Genomic DNA, 14,333 nt, shown 5'->3' on the forward strand with positions numbered 1-14,333 from the left:
GGTGGGTCCCAAACATTCAGCAACAATTACTTATGTGAGAACTTCCTGCCTGGGTATCCCTCCTCGTTCTATCTGACAGTGTCTGTCAAAGAGAAAAACCAATCGGCCAATCAGCAAACCGTGATTGAAATCCTGCTCTGTGCAGACTTTGTTGGGGATCCGAAGACAAATCATCAAACAAACCTTGAAATTGTCCTGCCCCCCAGAAACTCATACTCTGCCCTTGGCCGTCCTTTCTCCCAGGACTTCTCTTCCCCCTCACTTCAGCCTCCTGGCTCCCTTTAAGGCTCACCCCCAACCTCATCTTAAGCAGGGAGCCTACCACAGAGTTACCTGTGTCTCCTCAGCCAGAAGCAGCTAAACTCCTTGATGGTAGGGGGCTGTCCTTGCCATTCTTTGTGCTTATTCCCGGGGTAATTAGTGTTTAATAAATGAGTTTTGCTTGACTGCTGGGAGATACAGCGTGTACATCGATAAAGGACAGACTGGGCTTTAGGAAAACTTCTGGGTAAGGAAATTCTCTGATCTCTGCAACCGAGGGGGGACTGGACACTGGGGAGTGTCCATTAGGTGATGAGGAATATTAAGTGTTATCCTGACCCATCCATGTACTATAACTGAAAGCAGGGGCCCAGACGGGACAGGTTCTGAGGCTCTTGTAGGCCGCAGGCTCCCACTTAGAGTAGGAATATGGCCGAAGGGGGAGGGGGAAGGGGAAGAAGAGGGGGAAGAAGCCTCATTTCAGCCTCTCCCTCATCTGTATAGACAGTACGGTTTAGGGAAGACAAGACGCATCAGGATTTCAGCCCAAGCTTTACCTAATGAGAAAGTCTCCCTCACCCCCTCAGCACCACCTGCACTGCCTCTCTTCACCGGTCATACTACAAAGAAATAACAAAACCAGGGGGAAGAATTTTTTAAGTCTTTCTTTGGGGTAGTTAGGCTTACGCTCTCACAGCTAATTGAGAATTAAGAGTGTGTTTGGAAGGTGTGTGTATGAGTGAGTGTGTGGGTGTGAGTGGGTGGGTCCATATACATGTGGACATATATGTATGTGGACATAAGTGTGAGTGTGTAAATATGCATGTCTGTATACATGTGTATGTGAGCATATGTGTGAGCATGTAAATATATGGCCCTGGTTGTGAGTCTGTGTCTGTATATATGTGTATGTATGTGCACGTGGACATATGTGTGTAAATATGTGTCTGGACATGTGTCTGTATGTGAACATATGTGTGAGTGTGTAAATATGTGTGTGAGTGTCTGTATATGTGTGTACATATGTGAGTGTGTAAATATGTGTGGGCATGTGTCTGTATGTGTATGTGAACATATGTGTGAGTGTGTACATATGTGTGTCTGGGGGTGTGTGTGCAGTGAGATGCAGGGTCTGACCCTCTAAAGAAATTGAGGAAAGTGGTTTTCAGTTGGTCTCTTAGAAGCGCCCTCCTTTCAGCCGGCTGGGCTGTTTTTAAGACATTCAGGCCTATGGCCACTCCCAGGTGATTTCCCGGCCCCCGGCCCTGATAAAAGAGTTCAGTTCAACATTGATAGAGCACTATGGTACTTAGGTCCCAAGAAAGCGAGCCAGGCCCCGAATAGGCCAAAATATCCAAAACATGCTTTTTTTCTCTTCTTTTTTTGTGACAGCAAACTATTTGAAAACAAAGCGAGTGCCCATTGGTTGGGGAAATGTGCCATCTTAGGGCATGGTAGGCAACAGCAAATGCAGAGAATTCAGAGCGCAGTGGAAAGGCTTGATGAACTCATGAAAGCAGAGGGAGCAGCACCAGGTGACTCCATGAAAGCAGAGGGAGCAGCACCAGGTGAACGAGGGCAAGGGCCTTGGTTCAGGAGGCAAAGGCCCTGGATTCAAATTTTGACTCGGATGCTCTCTACCTGTACGTGTCAGGAGCGTCCGGTCTCAGGTCCTGAACTGCTTTGAGGAAGTTAGTTAACCTCTCATTACCTTCAATATTCTGAGACTATAAATCGCAAAGTAGCTGATGATCTGCTTTGGCTGAAAGGGTTTCAGTTGAGTGGCGGTTCAGTCAGGGAGGTCAGGATTCAAATTCAGCTTCAGACACTTAATAGCTATGTGTCTTTTGCTCAGCTAAGTGGTGCAGTAGCGAGAACACCGAGTCAGAAAGACCCGAGTTCAAATTTAGCCTCAGCTACTTAGTAGCTATGGGACTCAGAATAAGTCCTATAAACTGCCTGCCACAATTTCCTCATCTGTAAATACTAGGTAGTATTATCTCCTACCTCCCCAGGCGATTGTAAGGATCACATGAGATAATAATTAGAGAGGGCTTGCTTAGCACATTACCTGGCACACAGTAGGTGTATAATAAATGCTTCTTTGCTTTCTTCCACATTTAGTTCCTATAAGTGTTCCCACTTTTAAAAAATCCTTATCTTGGTTGTCTCTTGTGATGCAACAAGGTTCTGTTAGGTATGTGGGGAATGGTCGAGCCATTCCCTAATTGATGGGCCCCACTTTCCCCCCAGTTGTTTTATTCCCACAAGGGCTGTTTAGTTGGCCCATGTGGATGGGCACGGGGGAGGGGTGCTTCCCAGAGGTGCTCCCTGATGACTCCCATCTCTTTGCAGTGGCTGAACCAGAGTCACAATGCCTGCGTCAACTATGCAAACCGCAACGCAACCAAGGTGAGCTTGCTCGGCCCTGCTCCTGGCACAGCTGGGGTGACAACGGGGACTAGAAGTGGGCCAGCTTTGGCTCCTGGGGGCCTCGGGGAAGGTTGAGGAATCCCTGTCTCTTTCTTACTGTGCTGGGAAAGTCACCCCTCTCTTTCTGTATTCTGGTGCCTAAGATTCCACCATTAGTGATTTATGCCTTTACATTGACCTTGCTCTCCTTAGCCCACTTCCCCCTGGGAGTCTTCCTGGGAGGGAGGAACATAATAAATCCCTAATTTCTCAGGGGAAATGACTGTCAGATATTTTCCTCACTGGTAGAAGAGTATGACAGTTCTAGAAGTCCACGAGTCTGTGGAACCATGGTGCTCCTTGTGGGAAAGAGCTTTAGATTTGGGGTCAGAGAACCAGTATTCACATCTAGGCTCTGCTACTTCCTGCCTGGAAGGAGCGCTGGATTTGAACTCCTTGCAACTGGATTTGAACCCCAGCACTTCCACTTCCTAGTGGTATGACCTCATCTCTGAGCCTTGATTTCCTCTTCTGTAAGTGGAAGGGTCCCAAGAAGAGGTCCCTTCTGGCTCTAAATCTGTGACATTATGATAAATGTCAGCTATTAGTATTAATATTAATAACTATATTATTAACTATAATAATAATATATAACACATATATAATATAATAATAAATAATAATAATAATAATAATTAATTCACATTGGAAGAGAAGGAGAGCTTAGTGATTAGAGAACCACTGGAGGGTGATTTGAACCCAGTACTGTGACCTTCAGATCTGGCACTCTTTCCACCTATTATATCCCTCTGTCTCCCATAATCACATAGTGAGGAAAAGTCTGAGCTTAGATCTTGACTTTCGCTAGCATTTTCCCTTTTGCTTGGGTCAGACTTGGGGCTCCCGTGTCACCTCTGGCCCTTGTGAGCCCAATAATTCAGAGCAAATCACTCAAGCTAAGCCTCTATTTTCTCATCTGAGAAATGGGAATAATAGAGTCCCTCTGTGGTATCTACCTCCCAGGATTATTGTCATACTCAAATGAGGTCATGTGGGACAAGTGCTTTGCAAATACCAAATTAGGATTTTCTTAGTCACCAGCTGCCAAGCTGAAAATTCTCTCTCTGTTTTTCAGCCTTTGCCTGCATCCAAGTTCATCCAGGGCTACTTGGGAGCCGTCATAAGCGCCGTCTCAATCGCAGTGGGTAACACTTGTTTACATTTTATTTGTTGGATTGAAATTGCTTTCTCTGTCTCCCTAAGCTCCGTCTTCTTGAACATGTCTCCCTTCCTTCGGGCTCTAGAGGTGTCCCAAGGCTCGTTTCTGAAGAGATGCTGGGGAGCAGCAGGGCTTTCATCTGCTTTCAGGGGAAGTCTTACTGCTTCAATACAGCTCCTAGGAGAGGGAGGGCTGAATATTGATGTGAATAATTTAAATAAAATATTAGCAAAGAGAGGAAGGCACTGGGAGGTGGGCTGGGATACAACAGTGTACCTGATGGAGAATGTTGCAGGGGTGAAGAAAGGCACCTTCCTTACCATGGCCAGAGGAGGACGTCTTCACATGAAGACACTTGTATTTCTAGTCCTTAGCACATAGTAGGTGCTTCAGACATGTTTCTTGACTATTGACTGACAAGCCCCAGGTGTATTTTAGTGAATTAGGGGGGACAGAATGCTGAAAAATGAGAGGAGATCAGATCTATCTTTGGCCTTCAAGATGACCCCCCTCATCAGGGCAAAGAGGGAGCCAACCTAGAATGGTTAACATACAAAACAATCCCATCATCTTGCCACTTCCCTAGTTATTTCCTTCCTTAGGAGTCAGTGTTGGGCTGAGAGAGGAGACTGGCAGCTTCTAGACCAGTGGACATGATTAGCTCAGGTGAGATAACTAAAGCCGGCTTGGGTCGTTGGTCAGACGAATGGCAGAGTCAAGAGAGGAGCTCAGGTGCGTTCGCGTCCTCCGTTCAGCCGAATAAAAGGCTACGTCTGCCTCCGCCAGGATATTCCATACTCTAGGTGATGATGAGATCTTCCACACAGTCATTTCTGTGATGAATAATTCCACTAATTGTTATTCATAATATTTATCGATATAAATAATACAAATATCATTAGAAAAGAATATTTGCTGGATAACAATTTGTCCTAAAACCATTTCTATCTGAATGAAACCAATCAAGAAAGATAAAAATGAGATATTAATAACAGCAGCAGGAGCAACTCATATTTATCTGGCCCATTGGAAATATTTACAGTCTTTTCCTTTTGAAAAAATTATCAAGAATATTTTCCTCCCTCTCCCCTGGGGGGAAAAGAACAACAAAAAGAAAAACAAAATCATTGTAACAATATACAAACTTAAGCAAAACAAATTCCTAAATTGGCTGCGTCCTGAAACAATTTACAGTACTTTCTTTTCAGTGGCTCCAAAAACGCCGAAGCTTAGAGCTTAATGGATTTATTCAGGATCAACTACTCACGTGTTTCAAAGTTCTGGGCAGTTATGTTATTTCTTGCATTCTTTTTCATCACTTGATATCTTATTTCCCCATAAATAGTGTAAAATCATTTTAACATTCTTTTTTTAAATCAAATTTTGAGTTCCAATTTTTCTCCTTCATTTCCTCCTTCCCTTTTTCTGTCATTGAGAAGGCATTTGTTGTACGTGTGTAATCATGTAAATCACTCTGTAAAAGAAAACACAAAGAATCCAAGAAAATAAAGAAAGTAAAGAAAAAGTATATCAGATTTTTTCCCCCTTAAACTTTTTGCATTTTTCTGGGAGATCTTTAAACTGTCTTTCTGCATTCTGATCAATACTCTTTGGAGATCGTGTTTTCTTTGCACATTCTTGCTTTTTGCTTTTCTCCTTCTAGATTAACCTTCACTTCTGTATATTTGAATTCCCAATTTGTTGTCCTCTCTTTTGTTTCTTTGGTGATTCTTGCCATGATGGAGTAAAATCTTTCTATTCTGCCCCTCGTATCTGTTGTGCGGGCCATAAATTCTGTTTTCACGATTCTTATTTCTCTCTTAAATCATTTGGGAACATCCCGCTGGGGTTCCGTGCTCTCTTGGGAACACACACACACACACACACACACACACACACACACACACACAAGCATGCTGCCACAACTCTTTGTCTCACCATCAATATAACAATAGCCCCCATTTATTTAATACTTACTTTGTGCCAGGCACTTTACTAAATACTCTGCAATTATTATCTCATTTGATCCTCACCACAACTCTGGGAGGTATGTGCTACTATTATTCCAATTTAACAGATGGGGAAACTGAGGCAAACAGGATCATTTGCCAGAGTCACACAGCTACTAAGCATCTGAGGTTGGATTTGATTCCTGGTTTTCTTGACTCCAGCTGTGGCTCTCTGTGCACTGCGGCTCCACCTAGCTGTTTCATCAGGGGTTGATTTGTTTGCCTTTCACCTTTGGACGCCTGTACTCATTTAGCTGATCTGGAGGCCATATTCCTTTCTGTTTATTAATGTCTTTCTTCCCCGTTTGTTGGTGAATCTGTTAATGCCCAAGGTCTTTACCTGACTTTTCTTCCTTCTGAGGTCTTTGGTAATATCAGTCTTTCCCCTTATACCGTATTCCCTTTTGTTCACTTTCTGATTCTTCCCCCTTGGATGATTACGTACCCTCCTCTGTAAGATAAAAGAATTGGTCTAGATGGGCCCTGAGATCCTTTTCAGCTCTGAGAAGAGTCTGTGATGCTACAAATATCCCCTAGGGACAATCAAGGATGCTGATCCACTTAAAATACTTGTTCTGGGCTCCTTTCCCTCAGTTCTACTTGAGTTGGATTTAGAGGGGAAAGAGTTATCTACCAATAGGTTCAGGATACCTTAGGAAAGTAATGTGCTTCAATTAGGAGTCCTGGGAGGTACCAGTAGGTCACACCCAGGGACCCAAAGACGCTTTCCTATCTTGGAGATTTCTCTCCCCATCCTAACTAGCACTGTAATAATCCCCTTGAGAGGGTGTCGTACTCCCACATCTGCTGCTTCTCTTCCCTTTCTTCCTTTCCTTTTATATTTTTTTCATCCCTTGCTCTTCTTCCTCATCCTCTTCCCCCTTTGTCTTCCTCTTTTTGCTTACCTCTTCCTCATCCTTCTCTGGGGCTCCAGGGCCCAGGGCTGGACCTCATGGGGAACACTCGGTGGGCCTTCCTTGACTTAGATTCTGTGATCTCCATTTGATAAGAGGAACCCTTCGTCACTGCCTCCTCCTGCTCACTGCCAGGGTCCAGCCTTGACAGATGGGAGCAGAGTTTCTGACACGGATTATCTCCGGCTTGCTTTTCTCTTTTTGTGTAAATCACAAAACCGCTGGATAAAGGAGTTTTATTTTAGTTTAGTTTTCCTTGTTCCCTGGCTCCCCAGGCCTGTCGGCCTCATTAACTGATCTCTGCTGTCAATTAGCTGTAAATCCCCTCCCAGGGTGAGCCTATTAGGAGGAGATGACCTGAAAACAAGTGTCACTGGCCCCAGTGGTTGGCCCAGTCCTGGTATTAATTAAAAGGAGCCCCTCCCAGACAGGCAGCCTGGGATGGAGAGACCTAGTGAGCCCGTGGAGAAAAGCACCGGGGTTTGGGGAAGGCCTTTCCTCTACTTCCAGGGACAATCTTTGGACTTCTAGGGATTTTCCCCACAAGTCCAGCTGCCCCATCAATCTGGATCTCCATTTTCCTACATGGATTTACAGGCTAGATAACCAGACTTTAGGGAAGCAAGGACTTTAAGGGAGGGAGGGAGGGAGGAAGGAAGGAAGGAAGGAAGGGAAGAAAAGAAGAAAGGAAGAAGGAGGAAATGATAAAGAAGGAAGAAAGGTGGAAGAAGGAAGAAGAAAAGAGGAAAGCAAGGCAGGAGGAAAGAAGGAAGGATTAATAGAAAAAGAAAAGGAAGGAAGGAAGGAAGAAAAAAAGAAGAAAGGAGGAAATAGGAAATGAGAAAGAAGGAAGAAGGAAGAAAGGAGGAAGAAGGAAAGAGGAAAGGAGGAAGGAGGAAAGAAGGAAAGAAGGAAGGATGAATAGATAAAGAAAAGGAGGGAAGGAAGAAAATTCCATTAATTATTTTCTTAAATTCCACAGCTTGCTATATTTTAAGAGGAAACTTTCCTCACTCCATCTAACTTCACCATTCAGTGCTCCAGGCACACTTTAAGTCCTTACTGCTGTAAGGGAAACTGGAAGAGGTTCAGTCTGTCCTGAGAGGGTTTCAGACCCGGATAAATAGATAGAACAATTTATTAAATAAAACATTTCTTAGAAGAGAACATTTATTAAGCACTTACTGTATGCTAGACTCTTGGTTAAGTGCTGGGAACTCAGAGAGAAGCAAACCAGGTGATCCCTGCCCTCTGAGAACTTACATTCCGGTGGGAGGGAGAGGAGAAAACCTCCTGTCACAATGGCAGATTATTAAGTGTCAATCACATGCTAGAGGAGTGGATACCTGCCTTGGGGTGCGCCCAGATGCCGGGTTTATTTTGTCCTGCCTTTTATGCATGTGATCTCCCCGTTAGAATGTAAGCTCTCTGAGGACAGGAATTATGCACACACACCTGCACACACACACACACACTCACACACACACACACACTCACACATACCTGCACACACACACACACACACACACACATACTCATTCACACAAACACACACACTCACACACACACATACTCATTCACACAAACACACACACACTCACACACACTCTCACTCATTCACACACACATACACACACTCATTCACACACACACACTCTCACTCATTCACACACACACACACACAGTCACACATACTTTTTTTCTGATTGTTTCAAAATCCCCCCCAGAGATCACAATGCCTGGATATTTAATAAACGCTTTGCTGATTGACATTGTTGGGGAAACAAGATGCGGGTGCATAAAAACTCAGTAACAGCGCAAGAACACAGCTTGGGGTCCCATAGGCAGCGCAAGACCATCAGTCCACTTGGCCTGTTGGCCAGTGGCTGCAGCAAAGCCAGAGGAGGAGAGAGCCGCTGCTGGCTCAAACCCGCGGCCCAGAAGGCCTCCCGAAATTGGTGGCAAGCCCTGTGTTCCACTGAATGCAGTTTGCTCTCTCTCTCCCAATGTGCCTTGAGTGGCTGTCGCCCATCCCCAGGATCGGTTCTGGTGTTGGAGTTCTGCTTTGACTCTCTTTATTCTCTGCTTGCTCCTGTGGTTCTGGCGAAATCAGGGTTCATGGCCTCTTTCACCTTTGACTTAGCCCGTGGAGATGAGAGGAGGGGAGAAGGGGAAAGAGACAGACCAGGAAAAGGGGAGAGGAAGGGCTCCTTAGTTTAGTTGCATTTTACAGATGAGGTCCTGGAGTTGGGGTGGGGGAGGAGGTTGCGAAGGGCTTGCCCAGTCACACAGTAGGTTTTCACATTTGTTAGGGGAGGCCGGAGAATAGTCGGGTGCCAGAGACCAGCTGTGACTTTTCGGTTTTACCACAGATTTGACCGTACAGGGTTTGGGTCCGTCCTTTCCTATGTGGGGGGAGGGCAGAAGAGGATGGTAGATTAGCCTCCCATATACCAATTAAGCATCAATTAAGCACCAAGCAACCTAAGGACAGGCCTGAGAGCGGTCCAGCTTAAGTTATTGTGTAAGAGGAGCTTTTACAGGCACATATTCGTTCTAGGACCTGGCTTAAAAATATTGTAATGCGGACAGGGCCTTCCTGAGAAATCCACAGCTTCCTCCCAGTCCCAGACACTTTTTCCCGAACACAGCCCACCCGGCCACTACCATGATGACTGTCTGTCTCTGTCTCTGTCTCCGAGTCTCAGTTTCCTCCTCCTCACATCCATCTTCTCTCTGTCTTACAGCAGGCCCACACCAAGTCCCTAGGAGACCCCTCCCAGAGGTCCGGGAGGCCCGGGAGGCCCCGGCTGGCCCCCTTTCCTTGCCCCTGCCCCTGCTGCCTTGATCTCCTCCAGGCTCGGGCTGGACCTTCCAGCTTGTCCCCTGTGGGGCCAGCCGGCGATCTGGTTTTGGGGGAGCTCCTGAGGCCGGGAATTCCTGGGCAGGCGCGGCAGGCTGTTTATTTTGCCCTCCTTCCTTCCCTCCATGGGGAGGGCTTGCCAAAGCTATCCATGTTTAGTTAACTCTTATTTTGTGGTTTATTTGAGCGGTTGTGAAAGCGCCCCACTGGGGCAGCCGGCGGCCATAATTGTTCTCTTTCTCAAAATCCTCCAGAATCCAATTATTAGGGCTGATTTTCTGATCGCTAGCTCTGTTCACGATGGGTCGGTCGCCATTTATGCCAGCTGGTTTCCTTAAACAAGGCCCGCCGAGCTGGCAAGGAAAGGAACCAGCCTGCTCGGCTTTTTCATTTTAATGGGCTTCACCAAATGCTGTCGTCCGGAGGGCCCCAACCAGTCCCAGCTGTGGGGGGTGAGGGGCCGCCTCCTGCCCTAACACGCTGGGAAGCCCCCGAGCCTCAGTCTCTTCGATTGGGGACCTTCGGAAGAGGCAGAGGCTGCTGGGACAGACCGTGCCACAGTGAGAGCACATTGGCAAAGACCTCTCTCCTTCACCTAACAACAAAAATAACAGCTAGCATTTACACTGGCCTTCCAGGATAAGCGCTTCACAAATACAGCATCTCATCTCATTCTCCCAACAGCTCTGGGAGGTATTATTGTCCTCACCCAGATAGAGGTAAAGTGACTCACTTAGGATCACACGGCTAGTAAGTATCTGAGGCAGAATTCAAACTCAGGTCTCCCTGCTGCACCAAATGCTTAGGAGAGAGGTTTATATTTTATCCTCCCGGCACTCGCCAGCCACTGCAGACTTTTGAGTAGTGAAGGGAGTGGTCTGGTCTGGGCTTTTGAAATTTTATTTTCTCTGATGAGGATGGATTGAAGAGGGGAAACAGGCTGGAGGCGGGGAGCCCAGTTAGGAGGCTGTTGCCATTGTCTAGACCAGGTAGGTGACCCCTTAAAAGACACTAGGAAGGAAAGGGAGAGGCAGAGTGTTTGGGCACCCCAGTATCAGGAACAGGGTCAAGCCTGGAAACAGAGGCTTTTTCTGCTCCTCCCCCTCTCCAGAATGCTCAGCTGATCTTTCATGGAAGCCATGGCATGGAAGCCCAGTATAGGTTCTCGAAAGGGCTCTTACAAACCCATTGGGTCATCACAGCTCCATGGGGGCAGGTATTAGGCCCCCCATTTGAAGAACTGGAGGTTCAGAGGGGGCAATTAACTTGTCCAAGATGACACAGCCAGATTTGAAGGTGAAGAACGGTGTCTGCTGCTTCTGCGTGCTTTAGGATGTCCCCGATTCCACTAGACTGCTTCCTTCTAGAAGTAGTTGTCCTGGGAACATGGGAAGGGGCAGATTATTAGCAGCAATCTGTGGATTGTGATCAGTACCATCAATGGCTACTTGCCTTTGGACGGAAAGCTTGCCAAGCCCCTTAGCTCAGAACTTCATAAGGAATGAAGAGAGCCTTGAACCCACCTCCTGTCCCAGCACACACCCCTTCTCATCTTCATTTCTAGAGTCACATGACTTTTTTTTTGTCAAGGCAATTGGGATGAGCGACTTGCCCTCAGTCACACAGACATTTAAGTGTCTGAGGCCGGATTTGAACTGGACCTGTGCTCTATCCTCTGTACCCTCTAGTTGCCCCTGAGTCACATGACTCTAGATTCAAAGACCAGCTCTTCTGCTTAATGTCGAAGGTCACCAGTGTGATCTCAGACAAGTTAACTCAACATCTGGGTCTCAGTTTCCTCAGCTGTAAAAACAGACTTAAAAGGGTGGACTACCTGACCTCCAAGGCCATTCCTTAGGGCTCTAAATCTATGAAGAAATCACCTTCTTCCTCCTAAGCCCCAGTTCCCAGAGAGACCAGGAGAGGGTCAGGAGCCAGCTTTTCTCTAAAACTACGGCCCGTTGATGTAATGGATCCCGGCCTCCCCCTCACCGCAGCCCTTTCTGCCTCCTCCCCCCCCCCTCTGTCCTTTGCTGCCTAGGTGAAGGGGCCCCTGTGGATTTTTCTAATCCCAACTCCCCAGCCTGATAATTGTTTGTGATCCGTGCGGAGCCTCTTTGCTGACAGCCTGTGAATGTGGTGCGAGAACCCATCATCGGGGTGTGAGATGGAGCGGGCCGCCCATGGCCGCTCTCGGTCGGAAGGGACGGTGCAGGAAAGGACCGAGCCCGGCCTCTGCGTGGGGGAGAATTGCTTCTGTGGTTGGCCCGGAAGCCCGGGGTCGTCCTGCAAATTCCGAGCCAGATCCAGGGAAGGAGAGGGCTGGGTGAGATATAGAGCGAGCAGAGCCGTGCCCAGCTCCTCCTTTTACAGCTGCAGAAAGTGAAGTTAAGGGACTTGGCTAAGGTCACTCAGAAGTATGCATGAGGGGGTGCCGGAACTAGGGCACGAGCTGAGAGCGGGCCCTTGTCCGGGGTCCTTCGGAGGGCGACTGGCGGGATCCCCCAGCTCCTCTCTGCTCAGGAGCTCTTCCCTTAACCACAGCTAGGTTCTGGGGTGAGAAGGGAGTCAGCCCGCAGCTTGGGGGAGGGCCTAGCAAGGGAGGAGGAGGAGGAACTGGGGCACCCAGTGAAAACTTGCTTCGCTGTGGAGTGAGCCTGACCTCAGTTTCTGCTTCTTGTTGCCTACTTGATGTGGGCCAAATCACTTAACCTACTTAGGCTGAAAATGAAGAGGCTAGAACAGATCACAAAGTCCCTCCCGGTCACAGGCCATCACTCTGCGAGTCCAAACTGCCATCGGGGGCAGTCCTGACTTTAGAAAGCTCAGTGGTCAGTGTTGTTCCGGACAGAGGTTGGTGACCTTAACCCCAAGGGCTCTGCTCACAGCTTCACAGATTTAGAGTTGAAAGGAACCTCCCCCCTTTTTACAAATAAGGAAACTAAGGTCCAGCCCCATGGGGACCTGCTCGTCCACCTCACTCCTCTTTCCCAAGGAACCTGGATGCTAATCCCTGCCCTGTCAGTGGGATTTAGGGCAAGGGACCTAATGTCTCCAAATCTCAGTTTCTTCATCTCTGAAATGGGGATTTCACTGACTCCATCCTCTTAGGCTCATTGTGAGCAAAGCGCCTGTAAATTCCAGTTTGTAGTGCTGGGTAGGATTTGTCTGTTAACTAGATGTGCTGGAAAAAAACAGACTTTGACCTTGACCTTGATCTAGTGGGACAGTTTGAGCCAGAGGGGGGGAATAATGAAGGTTAAAGGAGCCTGGAGCTTGGCAAATCTTCCTGGAGAGTATTACTACCATTCAGAGATAGGAATGGACTCTGGACTCAGAGGATCTGGGTTCAAATCTTTGCCTACAATTTAATGACTTTGGACAAGTCTTGGGGCCTCAGTTTCCTCATCAATAAAATGAGGGGCTCGGACTAGGAGGCTCTAATGTCCCTCCCAGCAGTGATCTCATGATCCTATAAATTGGGAGAGATATCCTTCACCTCCCCTCCCCACCTTCTCCTTCTCTAGGACTTCCCTTACTATCCAGGAACCAGCAGGGGGAGCCCAAGCTTACCTGAATCAGGTGAGGAACGAGTCCTCCATACCTTCCCCTGGTGCTGTTAACTTTTTCCAAGTCCATTCATATTTGTGCGCCTGCTCTCTGTCTGTCTCTGCCTGTCTCTCTCTCTCTCTCTCCGCCCCCCACTCCAGCCCCCCCCCCTACTAAATTCTCTCCGCCAGGCTCCCTGCCACTCATCCCCATTCTTCACCCCCTATTACCATGCTTGTTTTCCCCACTAGATCAGGCAGGGATGATGGGATTGCATCAGTTTAGACGTGGAAGGAATCAGCAGGTTTTCGGATAACAAATCCCATCTGGAGAGGACCTTGAAGGTCACCTAACTCAGCTCCATTAACTTGTATATTGAGGAACTGAAGGGCCGAGGGAAGAGGGGGCGAGAACTTGCCTCATTTCACAGGTGTGAATAATGAGATTTTTGTTACCTAGACATTGTTTCTGGCTGGGAAGTCTCAACCCAGGTGAAGATAGATAACAGAGTCAGGAACTGAGGCCTCTCATGTCAAACGGCCTTAGTTCAACTCTTCGGAGGGGACGTCCCCCGGTCATCTCTCTAACCTCAGTCAGTCCACTGTCATTTATGAAGTGCTGACTGTGTGCCAGCCACTGTGCTGAGCACTGGGAATACTCTCAAGGAGTTCATGCTGTAATGGGATAAAATCCCAAGGAACATTTAGGAGCCAGACAGGTGGAAGGTGGTCTCAGAGGGAAGGCACTGTGGGGGGCAGGGCGGATGGCAGGGGCTCGGGCATGGCGTCTGGAAAGAGGTGAGGGAGGGGGCAGTTTCTGCTCTGTGGCCCTGGCCCATGTCGTAGGGTCCGGGTGCACATATGAGATGTCGCTAAGGGTGAGGCACTGCGCAGAAACTGGAGCAGGGGATTTCAAAAGAAATTGGAGATTCTCTGCCCCAGGTTTCCCAATCTCATCTCTCTTTTCTCCGCTTCTGTGCTTTTTTTCTATCTATATTCTCTATTACTCTCTTTCTTCCCTTCTCTTCTCCCCCTATTCTTTTTTCCTCTCTTCCTCCTTCCCTCTTTGTCTTCCTCTTCTTCCTCTTTCTTCTGCTTTTTTCCTCT

General features: G+C 47.5%; 1 protein-coding gene across 1 annotated transcript in view; it reads left to right on the top strand.

The window, feature by feature from the left end:
- Positions 1-14,333, top strand: part of SFXN5 (sideroflexin 5) — a 192,034-nt gene that overhangs the window by 91,897 nt on the left and 85,804 nt on the right. The window contains exons 8-9 of the mRNA XM_051974274.1: positions 2,617-2,673; positions 3,809-3,874. Coding sequence (XP_051830234.1) covers positions 2,617-2,673; positions 3,809-3,874 — 123 coding nt within the window. The remainder of the gene's footprint in view (positions 1-2,616; positions 2,674-3,808; positions 3,875-14,333) is intronic.

This window comes from Antechinus flavipes, chromosome 2, assembly GCF_016432865.1.
Source record: "Antechinus flavipes isolate AdamAnt ecotype Samford, QLD, Australia chromosome 2, AdamAnt_v2, whole genome shotgun sequence".
NCBI classification, from domain to species: Eukaryota; Metazoa; Chordata; class Mammalia; order Dasyuromorphia; family Dasyuridae; genus Antechinus; species Antechinus flavipes.